This window comes from Talpa europaea, assembly GCF_964194135.1.
Source record: "Talpa europaea genome assembly, chromosome: 15".
Taxonomy (NCBI): domain Eukaryota; kingdom Metazoa; phylum Chordata; class Mammalia; order Eulipotyphla; family Talpidae; genus Talpa; species Talpa europaea.
In genome coordinates this window covers 13693615-13717107 of record NC_140083.1, presented here as the reverse complement: position 1 = coordinate 13717107, position 23493 = coordinate 13693615, and the positions used below count along the sequence as shown (strand labels likewise).

The 23493-nt window shown below is 37.9% G+C and overlaps 1 protein-coding gene across 5 annotated transcripts in view; it reads left to right on the top strand.

The window, feature by feature from the left end:
* Positions 1-21458, top strand: part of NR1H4 (nuclear receptor subfamily 1 group H member 4) — a gene marked incomplete at both ends in the record, with an annotated part of 46773 nt that extends 25315 nt beyond the window's left edge. For 2 of the 5 annotated variants that reach the window (XM_084255447.1, XM_084255445.1), the window contains 7 exons: positions 3429-3569; positions 5452-5585; positions 7435-7533; positions 7856-7955; positions 11073-11219; positions 19369-19482; positions 21220-21458. In XM_084255447.1, coding sequence (XP_084111573.1) covers positions 3429-3569; positions 5452-5585; positions 7435-7533; positions 7856-7955; positions 11073-11219; positions 19369-19482; positions 21220-21458 — 974 coding nt within the window. Of the gene's footprint in view, positions 1-3428; positions 3582-5451; positions 5586-7434; positions 7534-7855; positions 7956-11072; positions 11220-19368; positions 19483-21219 lie in introns of all 5 variants that reach the window. The other 3 variants (XM_084255446.1, XM_084255444.1, XM_084255448.1) reach the window with 2 other exon arrangements.
* Positions 21459-23493: the final 2035 nt, after the last annotated feature.

The window sequence follows — 23493 nt, the reverse complement described above, 5'->3', positions numbered from 1 at the left end:
GTCTGTTGTGCCATGTGGGTTGCTCCCTGGCGGGGGATAGAACTCATGCTGCAGTGGCTGCAGTAAGCTTCATAGGTTGTGTCTTCACCCCCTGTGCCACCAGGGAGGCCTGCTGTTTTTGTTTCTGATTGGTAATTTGAATCCTTTTTCTGATTATAGGACCCTTTCTGATTACAGGAAAATAAGGGGTGTGTACTCCTTAAGGTTTGCATACACCTTCTGCAAAAGACCACCTGCCCACAACCTTTCTCAGTCCTCTCTCAGTAGTAGTAGCACCAGAGTGGGTTATTGTTAGAACAGTCTTAGTTCCCTTCATCTTCTAGTACAGAACCTTGCTTGCTCTGAGGTACTTGCTTCTGGTGCCAGGACCCAGCTGCTTTAAGTTCTGGTTAAAGACAGTTTGCATCTCTGTATAGGCTTTGGCCCTGTGGGAGGACAGGTTGGTGGGGGGGTAGGGGCGGGCAGGAGTTTTCCATAACTCAGCTGTAGAGAGAAGCCACTTTTTTGTGGAGCCATAGGTGAGGTAACCTAGCCTTCCCACCGGTTCAATACGGTACAGTTTCTTGTCTACTTGCAAAATCTCAAAAATTTCCTGTGTTCCCTCTCTTACCTAAGGTGGGATTTGGGCAAATTACTGTTAACAGCCAATTGTTAGGAATGTAAGCTCCTGATTAGCAAGACAGCTTAATGCAGCCATTAAGAGAATAGAGTTTCTCCCTGGTGGCGCAAGGGGTAAAGTCTCACCACTATCAAGCTATTGCCAGCCACCACAACATGAGTTCAATCTCTGGTCAGGGAGCTGACCCCACATGGCGTAGCAGAACTCTCCTGCCTTTCCTGCTGCTCCCCTTGGCAGTGTATTTCAGTAGATCTGCCTGTTCTGCTCCCCACTCTGTCTCTGGTAAATCCTCTCACCCCCTGCACCTCCAGGCCACACCCCAGTTCTTGTATGCATAAATAAATAAAAATAAACCTTTTTTTCCCCCAAGATTTATTTATTTATTTATACAAGTACTGGGTATAGTCAGAAGCGCGGGAGGGTGAGAGAATTCACCAGAGCCAGAGCGGGGAACAGAACAGGCGGGCTGACGAAACACACTGCTGAGGGGAGCAGCGGGCACAGCAGGAGAGGTCTGTCGCACCATGTGGGACCCTCACTGGAGGCCGGGGATCAAGATGGCCAAGGCTCAAAAGAGAGCACGCTCCTTAACTTTGCACCTTAATCTCTTTGTGGGATCAGTTTCCTTATCTGCTAAAGGAAGACAGTGTACAACAAAGGATTGTTAGGAACATTAAGTGAATCTCCATATGCAAAGTGGTTAAAACAGTGCCTGATACTAAACAAGATCTAATAAGTAGATGGGAGAGTCTTTATTCTACAGTGTGCTGAAACTGACCGAAAAACTGTCTCCTTTAGGTCTTATTGGATGTAAAGATTAAAAGCCGCTCAGCTCAGTTAAAAAAAAAAAAAACACACGCAAAGATCCTCAAAGCAAACTGTCAACCAGCATTTTACTGATTTCTAAGTAGCTGGTAGCTCAGTGTCACCTACTGGAGCTCGGTGTACCTGTGTGAGTGTGCATGCCTGCATGTGTGCATGTGTATGTCTGTGTGTGTGTGCGTGAGTTGGGAGCAGGGTGTCTAAGTGTGTAACATCTTTGGTATCTATCTTATCTTCCTGTAGCTGTTTACCTGCCACCTCCAGGAAGCCCCCTAAATGCTAGGGATTCCTCAGATGGAGATGCCAGTACTTTCCACTCATCTTTTATTATCAGGGAGCCTGTGTTTCTCAGTGAATTTCCTTTCCATTCATTTTCAAATGACTTTTCTGATATGGGCCTTGTTGAATATGCACAAGATAGAGGCAGAGGTATGGTTATGGATAGATTTGCATAAGTATAAATACAGTATATGTACCCATATTTAAGTGATATAATGATAATATTGTGTTGCCACCTCTGAGTGAAAGCTAATTAATTCAGCTATTGAGATGATAATGATTTCTTTCTCAGCTAATACCAGAGTAAAAAAAAAAACAAACCTGCAGAATTGTCCTAGCTCTCTGTTCCTTTGACTGACTCATCTTAGAATAAAGAGTTTTATTTCTGTTAACTATTGCGCTATCAGCATCTCTGGCTATGATTTAAAGGGAATGTTCCTGGGAGAGGCTGAAGATCAGTGGAAAGATTGACTCAAATAGGCCAAAGTAAGTGATCACTGAGCTTAATATTTGGTACTAAGAAAAAAAATTATTTTTTGCCTTTGGTTTCTTTTAAAATGCATGCTTTGGCATTTGCAATGTCATTATCAACACTAATATGAAGCACAATCTTATTTTAGATTATGTGATTTCAGTCAACATTTAGGGAAAAGTTAAGGTCTTCCTACTGAACTTTATGCCACTTGACAAATTTTGAGCAAGTCTGTGACTTTTTACACCTTTACTCTGACTTCTTCCTGTGTTCAAATTGACTTAGTTCCTTAACCTGAATGTTCCTGTTTCTTCCTTCATGTTCTCACTGTTACACCACCCTCCCATCCAGTCTTCTGCCTCCAGTCTTCCTGTTGCACCATTCTTTATATGCCCCAAGGAGTCTCCCCAACATGCAAGTTAGGTCTTACACTCCTCTGCCCAAATCCCCTGGTAACTTCTTTCTGAATAGTAAAGGCTCAGCTCTTTGCCTGGCATTAAAGGGCATTTAACCATATCTGCAAGGATAGTGGCAAGGAGGAAAAAGGAGAAGCAGAAGGGAAACAGTCACATCCCCAGCTGCCCCTAAACAGCTTAACTGTAGCTGACTGTGGGTTACACCTTCTCAGGGGAGATATTTGCTTTTAAATCAAAGTTGACATTTTTATCACTACACCAGGCTGGACACAGTTAGAACAGAATTGAAACCTTGAATGTGACCTCTCGTTCCCTGCCTGGTAAACAGGAACTCATTTTCCAGGACTTAGCTCATTTCTGAGTCTGACCTCCTCATCTAGACCTGACCATTCTCCTCTGTCCCACCCCAGGGACGGGTTTGGTGGTCTGCCTGGTTTTGCCTTCCACCAACCTGTAAACTCTAGGAGGGTGGGAATGACCTCTTTACCTTTGTACCATCAACACCTGGAGCTCACTGGGGTAATATCCCCCAACAAAGAGATAATAAAAGCAATATATCTTTAAGAACATACTAAGGTCTTTCCTAAGAGAGACTGCATAACTCAAATGTGTCTTTCTTTTTGAATAAGAAATTAAAATCAGCAGCTTTCTGGATGATGCAGGCTGTTGAAAGCACCTCTGTCCCCAGCATCTACAAAAGATGGCCTGACAGCTGAGCCAGGATGTCCAGGAGGTGCGCAGCATCTCTCCATCCTAATGTGTCCTTGAGTAGAAGCTGTTCAGAGGAGACTTTTTACTCCTTCCTGCGTTTGTTCCACAGGTTTCTTCAGGAGAAGCATTACCAAAAATGCTGTGTACAAGTGCAAAAACGGGGGCAACTGTGTGATGGACATGTACATGCGCAGAAAGTGCCAAGAGTGTCGGCTCAGGAAATGCAAAGAGATGGGAATGTTGGCTGAATGTATGTATACAGGTATTTGCATCACGCAACTAAATTCCACTAAAAATCTCTCAAGGCAGATGTCAGGTAACTCATCTGATTAGAATGGTGCTTCCTATATTTAAGAAGGGGTTTACTAAATTACCGAAGCTCCTGAAAAGAGTAATGAACCCCTGAAAATGTCCAAATTGCCAGCCAAAGAGCATTTATTCATCTGAGGGAACTGATGGTGTTTTGCTCATTGTTCCAGCGATTTATGCATGAAGTGGCGTGAACCTACAGTTTTAATAGTGTGTCTGAAAAAGTAACACAATAACAACAGTCTGAAAGTTTCCTCTAAATTTAATTTACTATCCTTCTTATTTGTTCTTTAATTAGCATAAAAATTCACAGTTGCAGGAAAAATTCAGAATGCTTTCCAAAGTATAACTGCCTCAGAATTGTCTAAATAGAGTTTTAAACCAAGTCCTTTCATTAAGATTCTCTCTTCTCACAGTTCAGCGTTGAACCAATTTGTATAGGTTTACACAGGAAATTAACTACTCCGACTTTTAATACAATTTAGCCCTGGGATCTGATAAAGAGGTACTGTATTAACTGTTGATTTTGCAAGGAAACATAATCTTCATTGAAATTTGGAATGCATGCGAGTATGGAACATGCTAATTCTTCATTCTGCAAACTACAGACCACTCAGATTCTGACATATATCCTATTCCTCCTCAAAACACACATAGACAAACAACTGTTGCCAGGGGATGGAGACATTCAGAAATAAAAGACATGAAAGTCTTGGAAGGTGACTCCAGCTCTGCTCTCTCCAAACTACACAGGCAGTTGGGAAAGACTCAGAAATAGTATGTGTGCAGGAGAGAGAAAAACAGGTCAGTGTAAAATAATCCAGATCTGGGTAGATGAAAGTTTTATAGTGGCTGATTGCAATCTCCTCCTAGCATATATGAAACAAGAAACTACAGCAGGGAGCTGCTGAAATCCAATCGAGTAGTGGAAACGCTCTCATACTGGGTAGCTCATGTAGCTCATCACTTAAATATGAACTTGTTCCAACAAGCATTGAGGGCATTTTTTTCAAGACTCCATCTACAAGAGTCTCCAATATTATATATGAACACAAACTCATCCCACAAGAGAGGCAGCGCTTCCTTAGGATCCTATTAAAGAAATTGTATGGACAAAGAAATTCCTTGAACTCAGTTGCATTAACATTAAGAGAGTAAGGGAGTTGAATGAGAATGTGGCTGATCTACATTATTTTAATAGCTGTTTGAGTATAAATGAAGGATGATTATTGTATGATCATTCAAAAGAAAATTTCAAATTCCTCTTGTGTTCTTTTCACTTTTAGCCATGTTCTCAATAATTTCTGATTTATTCATAGGAATAATCATTCTGAAAATTAACGGATTTAAAATTTTGCCCTAAGTATGTTACCATGTTTCACTCACCATGTTTACTTATGTGTTTAAGGTAAAATTGGGTATTACTTCTTGTGACAATAATGTTATCACAGGTGAAAAATACTACTAACACTATGTTTCAAAAGACTAGCTTTCAAGATCCCCTCAACCAGGAATAGGTAGTGTCATTCACTTTTTTTGTTGACTGAATATCTTGTATTTGTACAATGCTTTGGTATTGCAAAATCTTGATATAAATCTCATTTTAGAAAATGATCTGATAATATTTAATCTAAGACTGATACTAATCCCATTTTACAAATGAAGAAAGAGAGTGGTTCAAGGCCAAGTCTTACAGGTTTAGATGGTGTAGACCTTGGTCTGCCAAATTGCATTCTGGCACTGACAACACATCAACCATCTTGTGACCACACATCTACCAGTACTTTCTGAGCTTGGTGAAGTCACTCTGTTTATTTTTTCAGGCTTGTTAACTGAAATTCAGTGTAAATCTAAACGATTGAGAAAAAATGTGAAGCAGCATGCAGATCAGACCATTAATGAAGACAGCGAAGGACGTGACTTGAGACAAGTGACCTCCACAACTAAGTCATGCAGGGTAATAACATGCAATGGTGCCTGCCAAGCCCAGCAGCTGACGTTACTGAACTGGCTGGGGGACATTCAAATTAGGACCATAGCCATAAGCAGAATTTCATTACAATTGTGCAAAAGATGAGTTTCTTCCTCAGGAAGAATATTTACTTTGGTTTAAAAATTCAAGCAAGCATAGTTAAAAAAGTAAAGGTTCTCTAACTCCTTGGCTCCTTTCTAGTTCTACTACTAAGAGTTTACCAGTGGAAATGGCTTGGTGTTTAAAATGGATTTTCCAAATTGAGCTTTTTCTCTTTTTATTGAGGTAACATTAGTTTCTAATTCTATATAGGTATTGGTTGTACAGCTTCTCATTCTAGAAATTGTTTTTATTACAATATGTCCAACATCAAATGTCCAGTCACCATTTACCACTAACCACTTGCCCCCCACCATCCATTCTTTCCTCTCTCCTTCCCTTCTAGCAACCACCATGTGTTGTCAGAGTCTAAAGGGTTTATTTGTTTAATTTTATTTGCTATTTTTACCTTTATATTCCACAAAAGTATAAAATCATATGGTATTTGTCCTTTCCATTCTGCCTTATTTTACTTAGCATTATTTCAAAGTCCATCAATGTGGGCTCAAATGGCAAAATTTCATCTTTTTATGACTGAATAGTATTTCATTGTGGATATATATCCAAATTCCTTATCCATTCATTGTTGTTGGGAAATGGGTTGTCAAACTAAGCTTTGATGACCATTTATTCCCTATTGTTGAGAAGGGGGCTCCAAAAGGAAGGATGTGGACTCAATAGAGACTTATAGATTAATCTTTATCAAAGGGTAATATACAAGTTGTGGACCAGTAGAGAAAAGTCTTTCCCACTGAGATCATAAATCACTGAAGAAATCCATGAACTACTTGGTAGCATCTTGGATGATTAGTTAAATGCATCATAATAATACATAGAATATTTGGAGTAATTTTAATTTACCATTAGTTGAAAAACCAATAATCCATAATTATTCAAGTCATGTCCCTCTCAACATTTATTATACTGCTGAAAAAGAAAACTTTGTATACATTTAGCTCTTCAAATTTATTATTTTGTATTCAGAAAAAATAATTTTTAAAGTATTGTTTTGCCATAGTGCCTCCTCAGTAACACTTTGGTATAAGGAAGTGAAGAACTGACAATTATTCACCCTCTTTAAGAGATACTAGTGATGGAGAAAGAGATATCTGGGGTTTGAATTATCTATATTGATGACTCTACTTTAGGGATTGGCAATTTTTTTTTTCTTAAGGAGCCAGGTATTTTAAGTTCTGGCAGCACAGTCTCTACCACACTACTCAAATCTGACATTTTAGTGCGAAAGCAACATAGTCATTACATAAATAGGCAAGAATTATTTTGTTGTAATGGATTATTTTTTTAAGAGGTAGATTTGGTCATTGGGCCAGAGTTTTTGAACCTGCTCTATATGGATTTTCTTAAATGGATCCTCCATTTTACATGTGGAAACTTTTCCTAAGTTATGATTGAAGGTTGAACTTTCACAGAACTCTATGAATAAAGTTCAGTAGGTTTCATATTCAGACTAAAGTTTGTTCTAGGAAATATATGTAAGGAATGTTATCCCTGTTTTCTCAGACAGAGATTTGGAACAAACTTAGTGAAATATGATATGACTTGCCTAAGAACCCAGAAAAAAAGATTATAGGTTATATCTGAGCTAATAGGTTCTGCCACATTCAGGACATTTTTCAACAAGTCCTACTAGTGGTTTTCTCCAGATTGAAGCACATCTAGGAAAAATGCCTTATACCTATTCTGCCTAATACCTTTTATTTTTTTGTCAGTGTAGGAGAAAACTGAACTCACCCCAGATCAACAGAATCTTCTATATTATATTATGGATTCATATAGCAAACAGAGGATGCCTCAAGAAATAACAAATAAAATTGTATGTATATCTGAAAATACATGGATTTGAAGTTAATCATTTCTGGAGATTTTACTACCTTGGGGGTGGAATTTATATATTAATATGTTACTTTGAAATGATTAGAGTTGAGAATTTAAGTTATACATTTAAACTTTAAGTACACTAAACAATTAAAGAGTAAGAAGTTTCATAGCTATCTTGATAATTCTTTCCAAAGATCTGAAAAATAGGAACTGGGTTTAAATTTTATGTTCAAAATCTGGTTCCTTAATTTAACAATTTTATATTGGTTTACCCTCTTATTTACTTATTAATCATTTGTTTTTTTCTTAAAATTTAGTTAAAAGAAGAATTCAGTGCAGAAGAAAATTTTCTCATTTTAACTGAAATGGCTACCAGTCATGTACAGATTCTTGTAGAATTCACAAAAAAACTGCCAGGTATTTTTGTATGTAGTTACTTCTTTACTACACTGTGCAATATTATTGTAACATTGAAAGAGACAGTCTGTTCATTGTAAGATGGAATCACCTCACATCTGACTTAAAATAATATATCTAACTACCATAGACATGAAATGCTAGAGCCAGATATTTCAAATCTTTTATAAGAATTCTTCCAAATGGATAGACTAAAAAAATTGAAACTTTGTAAAGTTGACATTCATCCATTTACTCATTGAATAAACATTTATTGATAATCTAATCTATACTTAGCACCTAGGTATTACCTCCAAAGAGAGTGATTAAAGACTACTTTATATATAGAAATTAATAGCTCATTATATCTAAGAAAGACAGGGAGACTTCAGAATCATGTTTGAGTTGGGTCTAAAAGAAAAAAAGGAGTTTTCCATGTGTATGTAAAAGAAGGAGCATTCCAAGTTGAGCAATCTCCTTGTGAAATGTAACAAGATGTGAATAAGAATAAGGTTATTAGAGCTGGAAGAGAAAACTCATTGTGGCCAATGTATATGGTGGGTTCCTTGATTAGACATAAGGTGTGTTGGTACCACACCGATAAAAGTTTAATTGAGGGATGGAATTCTTATCCTTTATGATAAAAAGCTCTTGGTGGCTTTTTTGTTAAGAGAGAAGCAGTAAGATATATACTATAGAGATATGACTGTTTTATAAGATGGATTTGAATAGGAAGGGAGTTGAGGCAAAAAACATGAGTTGGTGTACTACTGCACCAGTGCAGACAGGAGGGCTTGAAATAAAACATTAGTAGTGGGAGAGAGATGAAAAAACTGATAGAACTTGATGAGCAAGAGTAAGTGTAGATGAGGTAGAAGTATTCTTATCCAGTTATTCTGACAGTACCAAGATAGAAACTAGAATGTGAGATTCCTATTTACCAGCCCCAAATTCTTTCAGCCATATTATTAATATGATCTTATTCAATAGGTTTAAGTTGTTTTGGTGTTTTAAATATATATCAGGATATTAGAATCGCCAGGTCTATAAATATATAGTAAATAGTGATGTAACACTAATATTAAATTACAGAAAGTAACTTCTGACATAGGATTTTAACTTGTTATGCTAATTTGCCTTTTTTTGGCCATCACTTTGCTGTGTTACTGTACCATGGATAGACATAGACCTACATAAAACTCATAAGGTATGGGGAGAAAGTCCTCATTATCATTGAACTATTAATAGTCTCTCATTTCTTTATTTATAATGAAAAAGGAAGTTATTTTGGTATATGCTAAGTAATCTTAAGGCAGTTTGATCAGAAACAAGATTATATGAGAGTGAAAACTAGTAGTGGACCAGAAAAGGGAAATATGGTATTTTTGATTGTTTATAAGTTTTTTTTTTTTTTTTACTTTAAAGGTTATTTGGTCTTGAACCAAGAAGTAATGGAAAAGAAAATCTTACTTATAAACTATCTTCTTAGCTTATCTTAAAGCAGTGGTAACACCTCTTCATTCTCAGTGCCCAACTTAGGGAGAATGAGAGCACAACAATATTCAATTAGTAAAGCAGAAGGAAAAAGATATAGAAAGAAATAAAAGATGAAAAAAGCCCTTGAGAAGGAAAAAAATTAATTCAACAATAATTGTAAAAATAATAAAATTATTACAAATAGCAATGATAGTAATGAATACCAATAATGACAGGGTATTTTCTGAAGGGCCTAGTTGAGTCATTTCATTGTACAATTGATCATAACCTGTACCAGGCACTGTCCAGGGTGCTAGAAATTTGGCAAGGCTCCTGCCCTCAAAGGAGTCTTATATTTTATGAAATAGTGATGTTTAATCTTAGCATTACTCTCGTCTCTAAACTGCCATCACTATTTAATCATATCCCAAGCCATTGAGACCCTGATGACATTAGTTTATTTGTGTTGGCTGTTTATATACCTGTGCACTGAGCTTGTTATTTAGTCATTCATTATCACTGTCATTTAGTTATTCAACAAATAATTTGGGGTATCATATATGTACTAGGCATGAGAGATATAAAGGTCAACAAAATAGTCAAAGTCTCTGCCTCCAAGAAGTTTACACTCTAATAGAGGTATCAGACACCTAACAACTATGCAAATAAATCTATAATATATCAGTAGAGGTAAGTTGTGTGAATAGAAATAAAACCATAGGGACTAATGAGTACTGGAGAGTACTATTTTAGGTAGAGTCACCTTGAAACAAAGACCCACATACAGTAAGGTAGTGAGGCATGGGGATAACTGGGAAGAACATTTACTCCTGATGTTAAAGCAGGCTTGTGTGTTCACAGCAGAGCCAGGGGCCCTGGGGTAGAGCACAATGAATAAGGTGAAAGAGGAAGAGGAAATGAGGTCAGAGCAGCTTCTGGAGACTATAGCACATAAGTCTGGAAAAGAACTTTGAATTTTCCTGGCAGCGATGTATTTCTTTAGGTCATTGATTCTATGATTCTCTCTACCCTGCATAGTGTAGTGTTGAACACAGAGAAGATATCTCAACATGACCTTGATTGGCTTTTTTTGGGTGGAGGAAATACTACCCATTACCTAGATTGATTAGACTCATAAGTCAAATATTCCTTTAAATCTCTGGATACATATAAAGATTTTTCTGATTTGTGAATGCTTTTCTGCAGAATTTACCTCTAACACCAGCTGTGACTAAAATGATCTCTCAATGAGTATCTGCTTGCCTCTTATTTTTGAGGGTTGCTTCATCAGAATGAGCCTTTCTCTGTACACACATGTATATACATGTATGTATATACACATCCATGTACATACATGTACATGCATACACACATATACACATGTATCTACATGTGGTATGGACTTGACCTCTTTTACCTCTTGTTCAGCAAATCCTCCTCAATGAAGATAAAAGCCAATTTCTATTAAGGGGGAATATAATAAATATTACTCATGTTACAGGACCACCCAATCATAAAACAATTATAAAATAACTTTATGGAAATGTTTTATAAGGGGGGGGCTGATGGAGGTGATGAAATATTGTTATACAACATTCACAACTTCTTTTTTTTTAACATTCACAACTTCTTGTTAATGATTTCATTATCATCTTAATTCAGGATTTCAAACATTGGACCATGAAGATCAGATTGCTTTGCTGAAAGGGTCTGCAGTTGAAGCTATGTTCCTTCGTTCAGCTGAGATTTTCAATAAGAAACTTCCAGCTGGCCATGCTGACCTATTGGAAGAAAGAATTAGAAAAAGTGGTAAGTGGTAAAAGTGGTTAATGGTAAAAAGAGTTTGTTTCTACAAGTAAGAATTTGCATGCCACATAAAGGCATGCCTCTTACCTAATTCATGCAACATTATATCACCATTGTGACTAGCATGGAGAATGACCTTAAGAAAATAGGTGCTGAATGGATGAGATTTTAAAGGGTTGATTAAAAAAACTGTTATCACAGCAAAACACCAAAAATACTATTTTTACTTCTCTAAGATGAAGGTCCACCGAAAGAATTTTTAAGACTGGAAGATTAGTCTGATAAGAAAAATAGAATAAAATATCTGAGATTATTCAGTCCAGAAAAAGAATCATTTATTCAAAACCTTCAGATGTGAATGACAATATGTCAAACTATTATCCTTCTCTTTCCAAGCAAGATAAGAAAAAATAATAGCCGCAGTATTTATACATCATTTATTAGGTTTCAGACACTGTTCTAAATACACATATGATTTCACCAAATTCTTGCAAAAATCCTAAGAAATAAGTACTATTATTCCAATTTTACAGGCGAGGAAACTAGGACACATAGTAGCTAAATAACTTTTTCAGAGACAGAAAGGAAGTCTCACTTCAAGAGTCATGTGTCTTAACCAGCATTCTACACTACCATCTCCGAATAGCTCCCCAGATTTCTCAGATTGGTAGCTCATTGGTCTTTCTCCTCTTCCTTCATGAGCTGAGATTCTGTTTAGAATCCTGTCATTTTCAATCGACTCTGGCAATGTGGCAACTGACCAATAACAATGCAAGCCAATTTCCATGGGATTTTTATTTATTTATACGTTCTCTCATTATTTTCCAACAAACTTTTATTGAGTACTGATATGAACAAGATTCACTGGAGACATAGGGATAAGTAATATAAAGTCACAGCTTTATATTAAAGGATTTCATCTCAAGGATTTCATCTTCTAAGGGAAATAGATATATAAAAAAATCACAATAGAGTGTCAGGTATAAATTAAGTTGAAGACTGACTGCTATAACAGAGATTAAATTAAAGGAAACTTAAACAAGACAGAATCTTATTTCAATCTTGGGGTAGACTGAACATAAGGAAATGGTGATAGGGCAGAAATGCCCCTCTGTCTTGTTGCCCATCCAATCATTCAGTGTTGACTTTGGTCCAGAATGGTGCACAATCATACCCACATGCCAAGCTGCTGGGAGGGGCAAATAGGGCAAAGAACAGCACACCCTCCCCGTAAGGAAATGACTCAGAAGTGGCACACACAACTGCTACTCACATCTCATTGAGAACTTAACTTCCTCATCACACTTTATAGCAGCTCTTTCTGTTCAACAAATATATATTAAATACTTGTTTTGTGCCAGTCACTGTATAGTTATTGAGGGTGGGGAGATGAAACTATACAGCCTATCATCTAAGAATTTATAATCTAGTGGGGGAGAGATACAATCAGTGTGCAATGTAATAAGGAGTATTGGGAAGGTATGTGCATAATGAAATCAGAGATAAAGGAGTGCCTGCAGTCCTGTATAAGGCTACTTGGTGAGTCAGAAAAGATTGCAAAGTAGACAATTGAATCAGGAAGGATGGTTAGGAACTTTTCAAGCCATTAATAGCTGAGAAAGACATTCTGGGACATATACCCATTATATTATATTAATATAGAAATTGCCAGTGGAAAGAGGAATGAGAGAATAGCCAGGTATAGGATTTACAGGTAAGCTGATATTGCCATAAAACAATACTTATAAATCTGCAGAAGTAGTAAGTGCTAGATTATTGAAAGCATTGACTGCCACAAAAGTGGTTTAATTTAATTCTCATAAAATGTGGAGCCTTTCTAAAGCTCTGTGCAGATGTGACAGGAACCACAGCAATGCTGTAGAAAGATCTTTATAGCCGTAAGAATTGATACAATAAGCAGGGAGGTCAGTGACAAAATCAGTGCAATAACTAGGTGAGAAATGGTGAAGTCCTTTTAGGTTAAAAATATGTAATTTTGCTGGGTAAATTTCAGAATTTGTGATTCTTCAAGATCAGTGCAATAACTAGGTAAGAAATGGTGAAGTCCTTTTAGGTTAAAAATATGTAATTTTGCTGGGTAAATTTCAGAATTTGTGATTCTGCAAGTTTCAGAGAAGTTCAAGTTTCCCAGAATATGATCCATATAAATAAATATGCATGCCTCTAGTTCAAAATAAGATACTTGCCCAAACATCAACCACATATTGTGACAATGAAAACCACCCAAACTGACATACTGCTTAGTATTTTGTAATGATGGTTCCATTTATTAATATTTATGAATTTGTTTCTCCCAATGGATTTTCAGAACATTGCCTCTTCCACACACCACCATAAAACCTGATCTTGCAAGATGACCTTTCAGAATAACTTTTCATTCTTATGCAAATGTAACATATTCTTATTTCAATTGTACATTTAATTCCAGAATAAAATAATGTCTCAAGATATCCTGTTTATGCCTACAGGACTCTTTAAAGAATGCATTTCTTTTCTGTTCTTCAAATTCATACTCTTTTGTTTCCTATTATTAAATTCCAATTACACAAAGATACTGTCTCCTGAGGTACATTGACTTAATGGGAGTTATCGTGTTTATTTATGTTAATTGAGGCTTTAGAACATTTATCTGATAAACTTATGGTTGAGCTTTTCTACATAATTCTTATGCATCATTTAAAAAAACTCCTGATGTTCTATTTCAACTAGGTTTTTCAGCTGGAATTTTTAATAAAATAGAAATAATCATATGACACCATGACAGTTATGATAGGACTGAAATAGTGTTGCTGGGTGAGTTTATGTTTTAACATTAAGGAAATTAGCAATAACCTTTCACAGACCAAAGGAACTTATTTTTTAAATTTCTAAACTTTATATATTTTTTTACCTTTTTTTAGCGCAAGACAGAAATAAATGAAATACTCAATTCAGTGCACGTGCATGAAGATGACATTTGTATCTTTTGATTTCGCATCACTTGGTTTTACATACATTGTCTTGTTAGTAGTGTTCCCAGTGACCCCTAACAGTGGATGCTTTGCTCCTATGGATAAATGGGACTCAGAGAGGCTAAATGACCTGCTCAAGGTCATACTGCTAATCAGCAGATTGCCAGGAGATAACACAAATGTTCTAACTCAAAGTCCAGCACTCTTATGTTATACTTGGCACTCGCCAAGGTCTAGTTGCCCACCTTTTGGCTGGCAGGGATCTAAAGACCCGTTAAAACATATTTGCTGCCCTTTGCTTCAGGGATAAAGTATTAGCAGGAGCTAGCAATTTGTCTTTGCTTTTAAGTATGTAATAAAATGAATAGAGACAATGGGGTCAGAGATTCTTATTAGCTAGTTTGTAATAACATAATAAAGTATACTGTATGTAGTATATACTCTGCTTATTTTTCTGCTCTTTAAATATACATCTGACTTCACTGCTTTTAACCTTGACAACTTGCACAGAATGAACAGTTGTTAAGAATTATCAGTATATTTTCTTTTTTAAAGATTTATTTATTTACTTATACAAGCACTGGGTACAGTCAGAAGTGCGGGAGGGTCAGAGAATTCACCAGAGCAAGAGTGGGGAACAGAACAGGCAGACTGACGAAATATACTGCTGAGGGAAGCAGCAGGCATGGCAGGAGAGGTCTGCGCGCCATGTGGGACCCTCGCCCGGTGGCCGGGTATCTAACCGGCGCTGCAGAGGCTGCGGGCAGCTTTGCAGCCCAGCGCGCAACTGCTGCACCACCAGGGGAGGCCCTAACTATATTTTCTAATGAAGGAAATGTAAGCTGATCAGTTCAGGGACTATCTTTGAAAGAAAGGTTGTGAATATAAACAAATACATGAGAAAATAGAAGAAAAGTAAGTGTTTAAGTTCAAGTTTACAATTCTTTTTTTTTTTAAGATTTTTTTTATTTATACAAGAGCTGGGGTACAGGCTAGGGTCGTGGGAGGGTGAGAGGATTCACCAGAGACAGAGCGGGGAACAGAACAGGCAGACTGACTGAAATACACTGCTGAGGAGAGCAGCGAGTGAGGTAGGAGAGGTCTGCCGCACCATGTGGGATTCTCCCTGGCTGGCCGGGAATCAAACCTGCACTGCAGAGGCTGTGGACAGCTTCACGGTGCAGTGCTCAACTGCCTTTGCCACGGGGGATGCCTTCAAGTTTACAATTCTTAACCCCTCTCATTTTCATTTTCAAACTTGGTCTTGAAACATGGGTGGTGTGCTAGCCTATTAAGGATCCTGCTTATATTTTAGCACAAAAGCTGGAAGACATGAAAATATATCTCACTTGTTAGGGGAACTGTCAGTAAGGATGTTCTTGTTTGATGGTATCAGAAAATCCAACTCAACATAGAATTAAAAAATAAAGAAATGTGGGCCTCCCCTGGTGGCACAGGTGGTTGAGCCCAGCACTGTGAAGCTATCCGCGGCCTCTTCAGCACGGGTTTGATCCCGGCCGGCCAGCGAGAGACCCACATGGCGTGGCAGACCTCTCCTGCCTCAACCGCTGCTCCCCTCAGCAGTGTATTTCATCAGTCTGCCTCTTTTGTTCCCCACTCTGTCTCTGGTGAGTCCTCTCACCCTCCTGCACGTCTGACCTGTACCCGGGTTCTTGTATGTATGAATAAATAAATCTTTAAAAAAAAATAAAGTAAGGAAATGTACTGAGTCAAATGAAAAATCCAGTTAAGTCAGACACCCAACCTACCATCAGAAATATCAGGTCTTTTTCTGTCTTTCTGCTTGACTGTCCTGGGTGTATCAGCTTTACCCTCAGGCTGGCTCTCCTCATGGTTACCTGATGGCCACTGCAGTTCTAGCTGTCATTTCTGGATACAACAATAACCAAAGGGAAAAAGTGATGACCTCTTCCATTGGTCAAAAGACAACGACCTGAATGGGCTTCAGGATCCAAGAAGTATTGGAGTCATTAGTTTACAAGAAAACTACCAGAAAGTAGAGATCTTAGTTTGAAAGGAAAACCCAAGGCAAACATCACCTTATATGCCATGTACCTTACATGCTTTGTACCTCAACTTCTTTGCTATGCACCAGTGTCATTTCTAAAAAAAAGTCAAATTTAGTGGTTCTGACCAAATAGCAAACAAGATTCTCAGTCTGATTGCCTCTTTTAATAAATCATATTACGGTATTTAAAGTGCTAGGAAGTATGTCTTGTATAATATGCACACTTGTATATAATGTGTACACAAGCAAATCTGTGCTTTGTTTTTGTCCCCAGTTTAAAACTAGAAAGTTAATCAGGCAATAAAAGACATTTACATTTAAAATTAAAACTTGAAATTATAGCATTAATTCTAATCACATGGTTATTCTCTCAAAGAAATTTCTCATTGCTGAACAATTAATTTATCAATTAATTTATCTTTTTTTTTAAGAAAAACAAATAAGAAAGGGAAGAGAAGAGACTTTTTTCTTCACAACTGAACATTTCCTTGTCAGTCTGTGTGGTTAAGTTAGAAAATAGCCCCCCCTTGTGACCAAAAATCAGCTATTTGGGCTTAAGCGCAAACATGAAGCAAACCTTAAGCACGTCTCCAGAAAGGGGGAAGCAGGAAAACAGGCAAAGACTGCCTCTCTAGGGTGATGTTTGCACTACATTTCCTAGGTTAGAAATTGCTTGTTCATATATTGATACACTGAGACACCCCTTTGCTCATGCTGGCGTGGTCGATGGTGATTATTGACTCCAAGAGCAAATTTGTATTTGATGTATCCTGCCGGAAAAAAAATTTAACTCTTCTTCTGCTGTGTTTTCTACACTTTCTCTATGTTCACTGTTGGCCTTTACAACATGCATAAGTAATCAGCTGGGGAAGAGTGTCAGATACTTCTATAAGTGAGGATTCAGACATTCAGATTTTGTGAAGTGTAATATTAGATGACTATTAAGCTCTTAGCACCTGGAATCCAGTTTTAGTCTGGATTAGTTAGGACAAAGCTCGAAGGCTCTAGGTCTGATTTAGGATGGAAGAGAGCAGTCTGTTCTATTTACCAGTCCTGGGAAACTCATCCTCTTCTTTTCATTCATAAATCACATCACAGTCTTCTATTTTTCCCCTCCTGCCTCCACAATTCCCCAGTCAGAGCTCTTCTGGAATAGAGCCACGTGCAGAACAGGCACCAAACTGATATTTGTCGAGTGAGTGGAGGAAGTGACACAAAGAAATTTTAAATTGCAAAGAGGAGTAAGCTAGATAAAGGAGAAGGAGGGTATTCCAAGTAGACAGAACATGTACAAAATGTAGGCAGTGTGAATTGTTTAGGAAACTTCAAGTGACTGAATATGGCCGGAGTAAAGGCTGTGTGATAAAAAGACCACACAGCTTAGTTCTCTGGAATCTGCCAGCTTTGGTTTGAAGCCTGGTTGCATGTCTCACCAGCTCTATGTTTTTGTACATTTATAAAACCTCTGTGCATCTTTCTTGGGGGGGGGAGGGTTAAATTAAATGAATGATAATATAAGAGTTACTTGGAACAGTGCTTAATTCATAAAAAAGTACTTAATATATGTGAACTTATTATCATGTGGGTAAATGGCAGGAGGTAGGGAAGGCAGGTCAGGTTCCAGAGTTTTCTGTATAAAAGGAAGAAAAATTATACCAAAAGTTATAGAGAGTTTTTAAAGGTTTGCAAGAACCAAGAAACTTTGAATTTTAGAAAGTTTATTCTCAGGTGGGCTGAAGGGGAACAAACTGAACACCAAGACCAGTGAAGAGGCAATTGCCGGGCCTCCCCTGGTGGCGCAGCGGTTGAGTGCTGGGCTGCGAAGCCGCCTGCAGCCTCTGCAGTGCCGGTTCCATCCCCGGCCACTGGCGAGTGTCCCACATGGCACGCAGAACTCTCTGCCGTGCCCGCTGCTCCCCTCAGTAGTGTATTTCGTCAGTCTGCCTGTTCTGTTCCCCGCTCTGGCTCTGGTGAATTCTCTCACTCTCCCGCGCTTCTGACTACACCCTAGTGCTTGTATAAATAAATAAATAAATCTTAAAAAAAATTAAAAAAGGGGGGCAATTACCATGATCCAGAGGAAGAGAGGGCCTTAAACTGAGTCAATGCCGGGTGCAGTGGAGAGGAATGGGAATGCCAACTGTGAGGCAGCAGGTTGAATCAACAGTAGTCAACGCTTAAGTTAGATGGAGGACTGGATCTCAGCTGTCAGGTGGGGTCAACTCGGTAGCCAAGGATATAATTCACTGAGAATGGAAACACCAGACAAAGGGTAGATTTAGAGGAAAATGGGGAGTTGAGTTCTTTACATGCACATGATATTGCACGTATTGAGTTTGATGAGAATAGCTAAGTACCAATGTAAGTATGCAATATATAGGCTTGGAACTTGAGAGAAAGGTTGCAACTCTATTTATTTATTTATTTTTATTATTTTTTTTAATCTTTTTTTTTTAAAGATTTATTTATTTATTTTTACAAGCACTGGGTACAGTCAGAAGCGTGGGAGGGTGAGAGAATTCACCAGAGCTAGAGCGGGGAGCAGAGCAGACAGAAGGACCAAAGTACACTGCTGAGGGGAGCAGCGGGCAGCAGGAGAGGTCTGCGCGCCATGTGGGACCCTCACCCGGTGGCCAGGGATCGAACCGGCACTGCAGAGGCTGCAGGCAGCTTCGCAGCCCAGCGCTCAACCGCTGCGCCACCAGGGGAGGCCCAGGTTGCAACTCTTTAATAAGAATCCTAGCCAATTTATTAATGGAGTTATTTATACTTCTTGACTGAATGATAATGATTTCTGTTGGTTAAGATCTATCTATAGCTTCATTCTAGAAAGTAATCTTTAAGATTAAACTCCATGAAGTTCAAAGATTCTTTTGACAATTCAGGAACATTATTTATTGTCAGACAGTGGTGACTGAAACAAAATCAAAGACACACAAATCATTGAAATGGCTATATTTTGAGGATTTTGTTCATTGACCTTCTTTACAATGCCCTACCTATGACTGGGACATGTTATGAGGAATATTTGAATATGTGTTTATGTGAATAAATATCAATGTGTATATATGTAATGTATTTGTGGTTTTACACTTTTCAGACATTGAAAAATTTTATTAAGCCTCTGCAATATTTCAACATTCTTCCATAGGTATCTCCGATGAATATATAACACCTATGTTTAGTTTTTATAAAAGTGTTGGAGAACTAAAAATGACTCAAGAAGAGTATGCTTTGCTTACAGCAATTGTCATCTTCTCTCCAGGTAATTTCAATGTTACATTTTTATCCCCTTCCCACCCACCTATTCCCACAATACAATAGTAATCTTATTTATGAAAGAAAAGTTGGAAAAACACAAAAATAAAGGTAAGATGGCCTATGATCCCACCACTCACATTGAACCATTGTTCACATTTCAATGTAGTTTCTCTCAGCTTTCCCTCTAAATCTTACACTTACTCATTAAATAAATTTATTCTGAACACCAACTATGTGCTAAACATGGTTCTAGATATTGAGGTTATGACTGTAAAGAAACAGGCAGGTTTCAACTACATGGTGCTTACATTCTAGGAGGGTGAGAAAGACAATAAATGAAAAAACAAAAGGAGGTGGTAAGTTATTAGAGAACTTATAAAGATGCAGATGTTGGAAAGAAAATGGCAGAAGATGGTATTTTAATTAGTGGTCACATTACAGGGCAGGGTGGGAGGCAACCCAGCCAAACCATTCTGCTCTGCCTTCTGCCACATGAAGACAAAACATGTAAGACCGTTAGTGGACAGGAACTTTAATACAATTAGTGTGCAACAGAGAAAAGAGGAAGAATAAAGTTTCCAAATCAAGCACCCCAATTTACCCATCCCGACATGGGTAAATACCCAGCCAAACAGGCTTGGCCCAAAGCAAGGCCACTGAGGCCTTAAAGCCTGCCACAGTCTCAGGCACATTCTAGCAGGAACCCATGGAAAAGGGTCCAGAAACAGCCAAACAAGTCTGGGAGGAAAAGAGCAAAATGAAAATCAAGATAAAAGCTGCCACTGTTAACCTCCACATGGATCTCTCACCTACATCTCTTTCAACCAGTCCAAGTCTGAGAAGCAAGGGCAGCTTCTGCACATGTCTCTCTGACCCAAGTGCCTCCTCCAGGTCTCCTTCTGACTCTCCATCCTGCTACCTTCTCTGAGTCCTCTCCAGCTTATCCCTGCTCAGCTCCACCCTTCCTTGGGTGTGGCAGGGAAACTGGAAACTTCCCTTTTCCTGAGACCACCCTGTTACAGTCAGGGAAGACTTTTTGAAGCAATTGTTGATATTTGAATAGCAACCTGCATGCAATTATGTACTTTATAACAGAGAATACAATATGTGCCTGATAGTTAATTGTAATGATACACAATCATTTACTTAATTTTTTGCCATATATTTGGATATTCAGGATCTCCCCATTTTTGTTTGTTTTAAACAATGTTGAAATGAATACCTGTGTATATAAAATTTGTCAACATTTTTAGATTAATTACTTGGAAGTAAGGGATACCATGTTCATGACTGGTAAAACATAATCACAATGATAGCTTCAAGTTTTATATATGATATTGAGGCAGGAGATAGTTGTTATTTTTATTTTTTTGCCATAAAAATTATAGCTACAAAAAGAAAAATATTTTTGCAGTACCTAGTAGTTACCCATGTGTATATTCCTATAATCCAGCAACTCCACTCCTTGGAATATATACACTGGAAATGATGTATGGGTGGACCTTTGGGGCTTTTGATTGGAAGGAGAATTTAGGGAGGCTTCTGGGCTGAGCAGTAAACTGTATCTAGTTGCATGTATATAGCTAATGTGTATATTTGAGCGTAAAATGCATCACATTGAACACTTAATTTATATTTTTAAGTGCACATTTGTAAGATATTTCAAAACAGCATCACTATAGTTATGCCAAATTAATGCTTTTCGATTTTTTTGGTCATTTTATTTTAAATTTCAAAACAGACAGACAATACATAAAAGACAGAGAAGCTGTAGAGAAGCTTCAGGAACCACTGCTTGATGTGCTACAAAAGTTGTGCAAGATTCATCAGCCTGAAAACCCTCAACATTTTGCCTGTCTCCTGGGTCGCCTGACTGAGTTGCGGACATTTAATCATCACCATGCAGAAATGCTCATGTCGTGGAGAGTGAATGACCACAAATTTACCCCACTTCTCTGTGAAATCTGGGATGTTCAGTGATGAGTATCACGGAGCAGGGGCCATCTCTTTATTTTTCTCATATAAATTTGATGTATAACTTTGCTTAGTTTCATTTGTACCTGGCTTCACAGGGAATTTTGATGGATATTTATGTAGTAATTATATAACTTCCACAATTGTAAATAGGAGGCTAGATAGAATTACTTTCTCTATATTATATTTTATAAAGCTTTAGGGAATCTTTCATTTTAATTGGCATGCCCTGTTTGCCAAGCTAAATTGTTTGTTATTTTAATTCCATCAAAGTTGGGAAAATTTTCCTCTTCATCTTACCTTAGTGTGTATATTTTATTAAAGAGTTGTGTTCAATTTTGGCAATAAACCCAACATAAAGGCAACAGGCTTTTCTTTGGGAACAAAATTTGAAAAATATTCGAATTCTTATTCCTTTAAATGATGAATGACAGCCTACTGAGCCCAAGGGGATAATTTACAGTAAGTAAATTCTCACAACATAAAAGACACTTTTCTCATCCCTGGAGTAGCCTTGGTGAATATACATTCATTTGTAAAAGTCCTGTGATGATTTAATTTTCTTTGAAGTGTGCAACTAGAATAACATATAGAAAAGTTAATGATTCTCACTATAAAATATACCCTCAAGCAATCCCTTTTCATAATTAGAGTCTGTAGAGTCTGTCTGGAAGTAGCTCTTACAAACTCAGAGTATAATATATAACTCCAGTCTGAGATATTCCCCCTTAAAGAGATTTCCTCTCTTAAAGCTGTTCACTGTTGGCATCAGTGCATATAATTAATCTTTTTTTGTTGTTGTGTTTAGGGGGTTTTTTTGGTTGTTTTTTTTTTTTTTTTTTTTTTTTGCTTTTGGAAAGCACTCCTACAGCTGGGTACACAGCTGTTGTATACTTCCCCCAAAGCAGGAATTAGTTCATTTCCTTCCTTCATTGTTACACTGTTGTATTCTTCTCCCCATTATCCTTTGGTGAATACAATAAAACACCTTCTATAAGGAATGGGCTTTTATCTTCCTTTCCCCCCCCCCCAAGTCAGCCAAAGAGGAGCTTGCTTAGCCGGCAGAGGGTTTTTTTTGTATTAAAACACTAGGACAACCCTGAAGTCCTAAAAATATTATAGTAGGAAAAGGAGTGAATTAGGTAACATCAGTTGGATTCCATTTATTACAACAAAAATATCTTAAGTCCCCACTAAGTACAGGAATTTTTTTTTTTCCTTGACTCCACATGACACACAAAGTTGATTAATATAGTAACTACCTGGAGGGGCTTTAAAGAAATGCAGAGGAGAGAATGTGGACTCATGGGGAAACTTTCAAGAAGGTGGTATTACACCCCTTCCCTTGTTCAGAAGGAAAACCAGGACTTCTATGGGATTCAAGGTGAAGGGGGTAGCAGTATCAAGAGGAGGGAAGTAAGGAGTTGTGCAAATTTTGAAGACCACAAGTAATCTGGGAGGAGAGAGAGAGGGTGCACAAAACCTTGCTAAGCCTCAGTGTTACTACTGTAAAATAAAAATAACAGCACCTACTATCTAACAGGATTTAGCTGATGAATGGAGAGCCAAGTGGGAAGCTGCAGGTCCACCAGGGGAGGCGGGTAATGAGAAAGGGCTTTTAAAGCAGAAAAGTAAATGTGTGGTTTTAGTCTCCTAGATGTTTCAGGGTGGGGGATGTTTGGCAGAGAAACCAACCATGTGTTTAGAGGGTTGGAACTTTCAGTGCCCCATTCAGACCTCCAGATTGGTGAGTGAGATTGGTCACAAATGGGTAATCAGTTGTGTCTGTGTGATGCAACTTCATAAAGCCCCCTAAACAACAGGCTTTGGAGAGCTTCTGGGTTGAGATATCAGGGGCTGGCATTCCCAGAGAAGGCACGAAAGCCCATGCCCTCCTGCCACCTGCACTCTATCTGCATTTTGCCCTCTGCCACTTTCATTGGACTGTTCTTTAGTTGTATTCTATGAAATGAACTGACACAGTGGTAAACTGTCTGGGTTTTTTGTTTGTTTGCTGAGTTCTATGAGCCATACCAGCAAA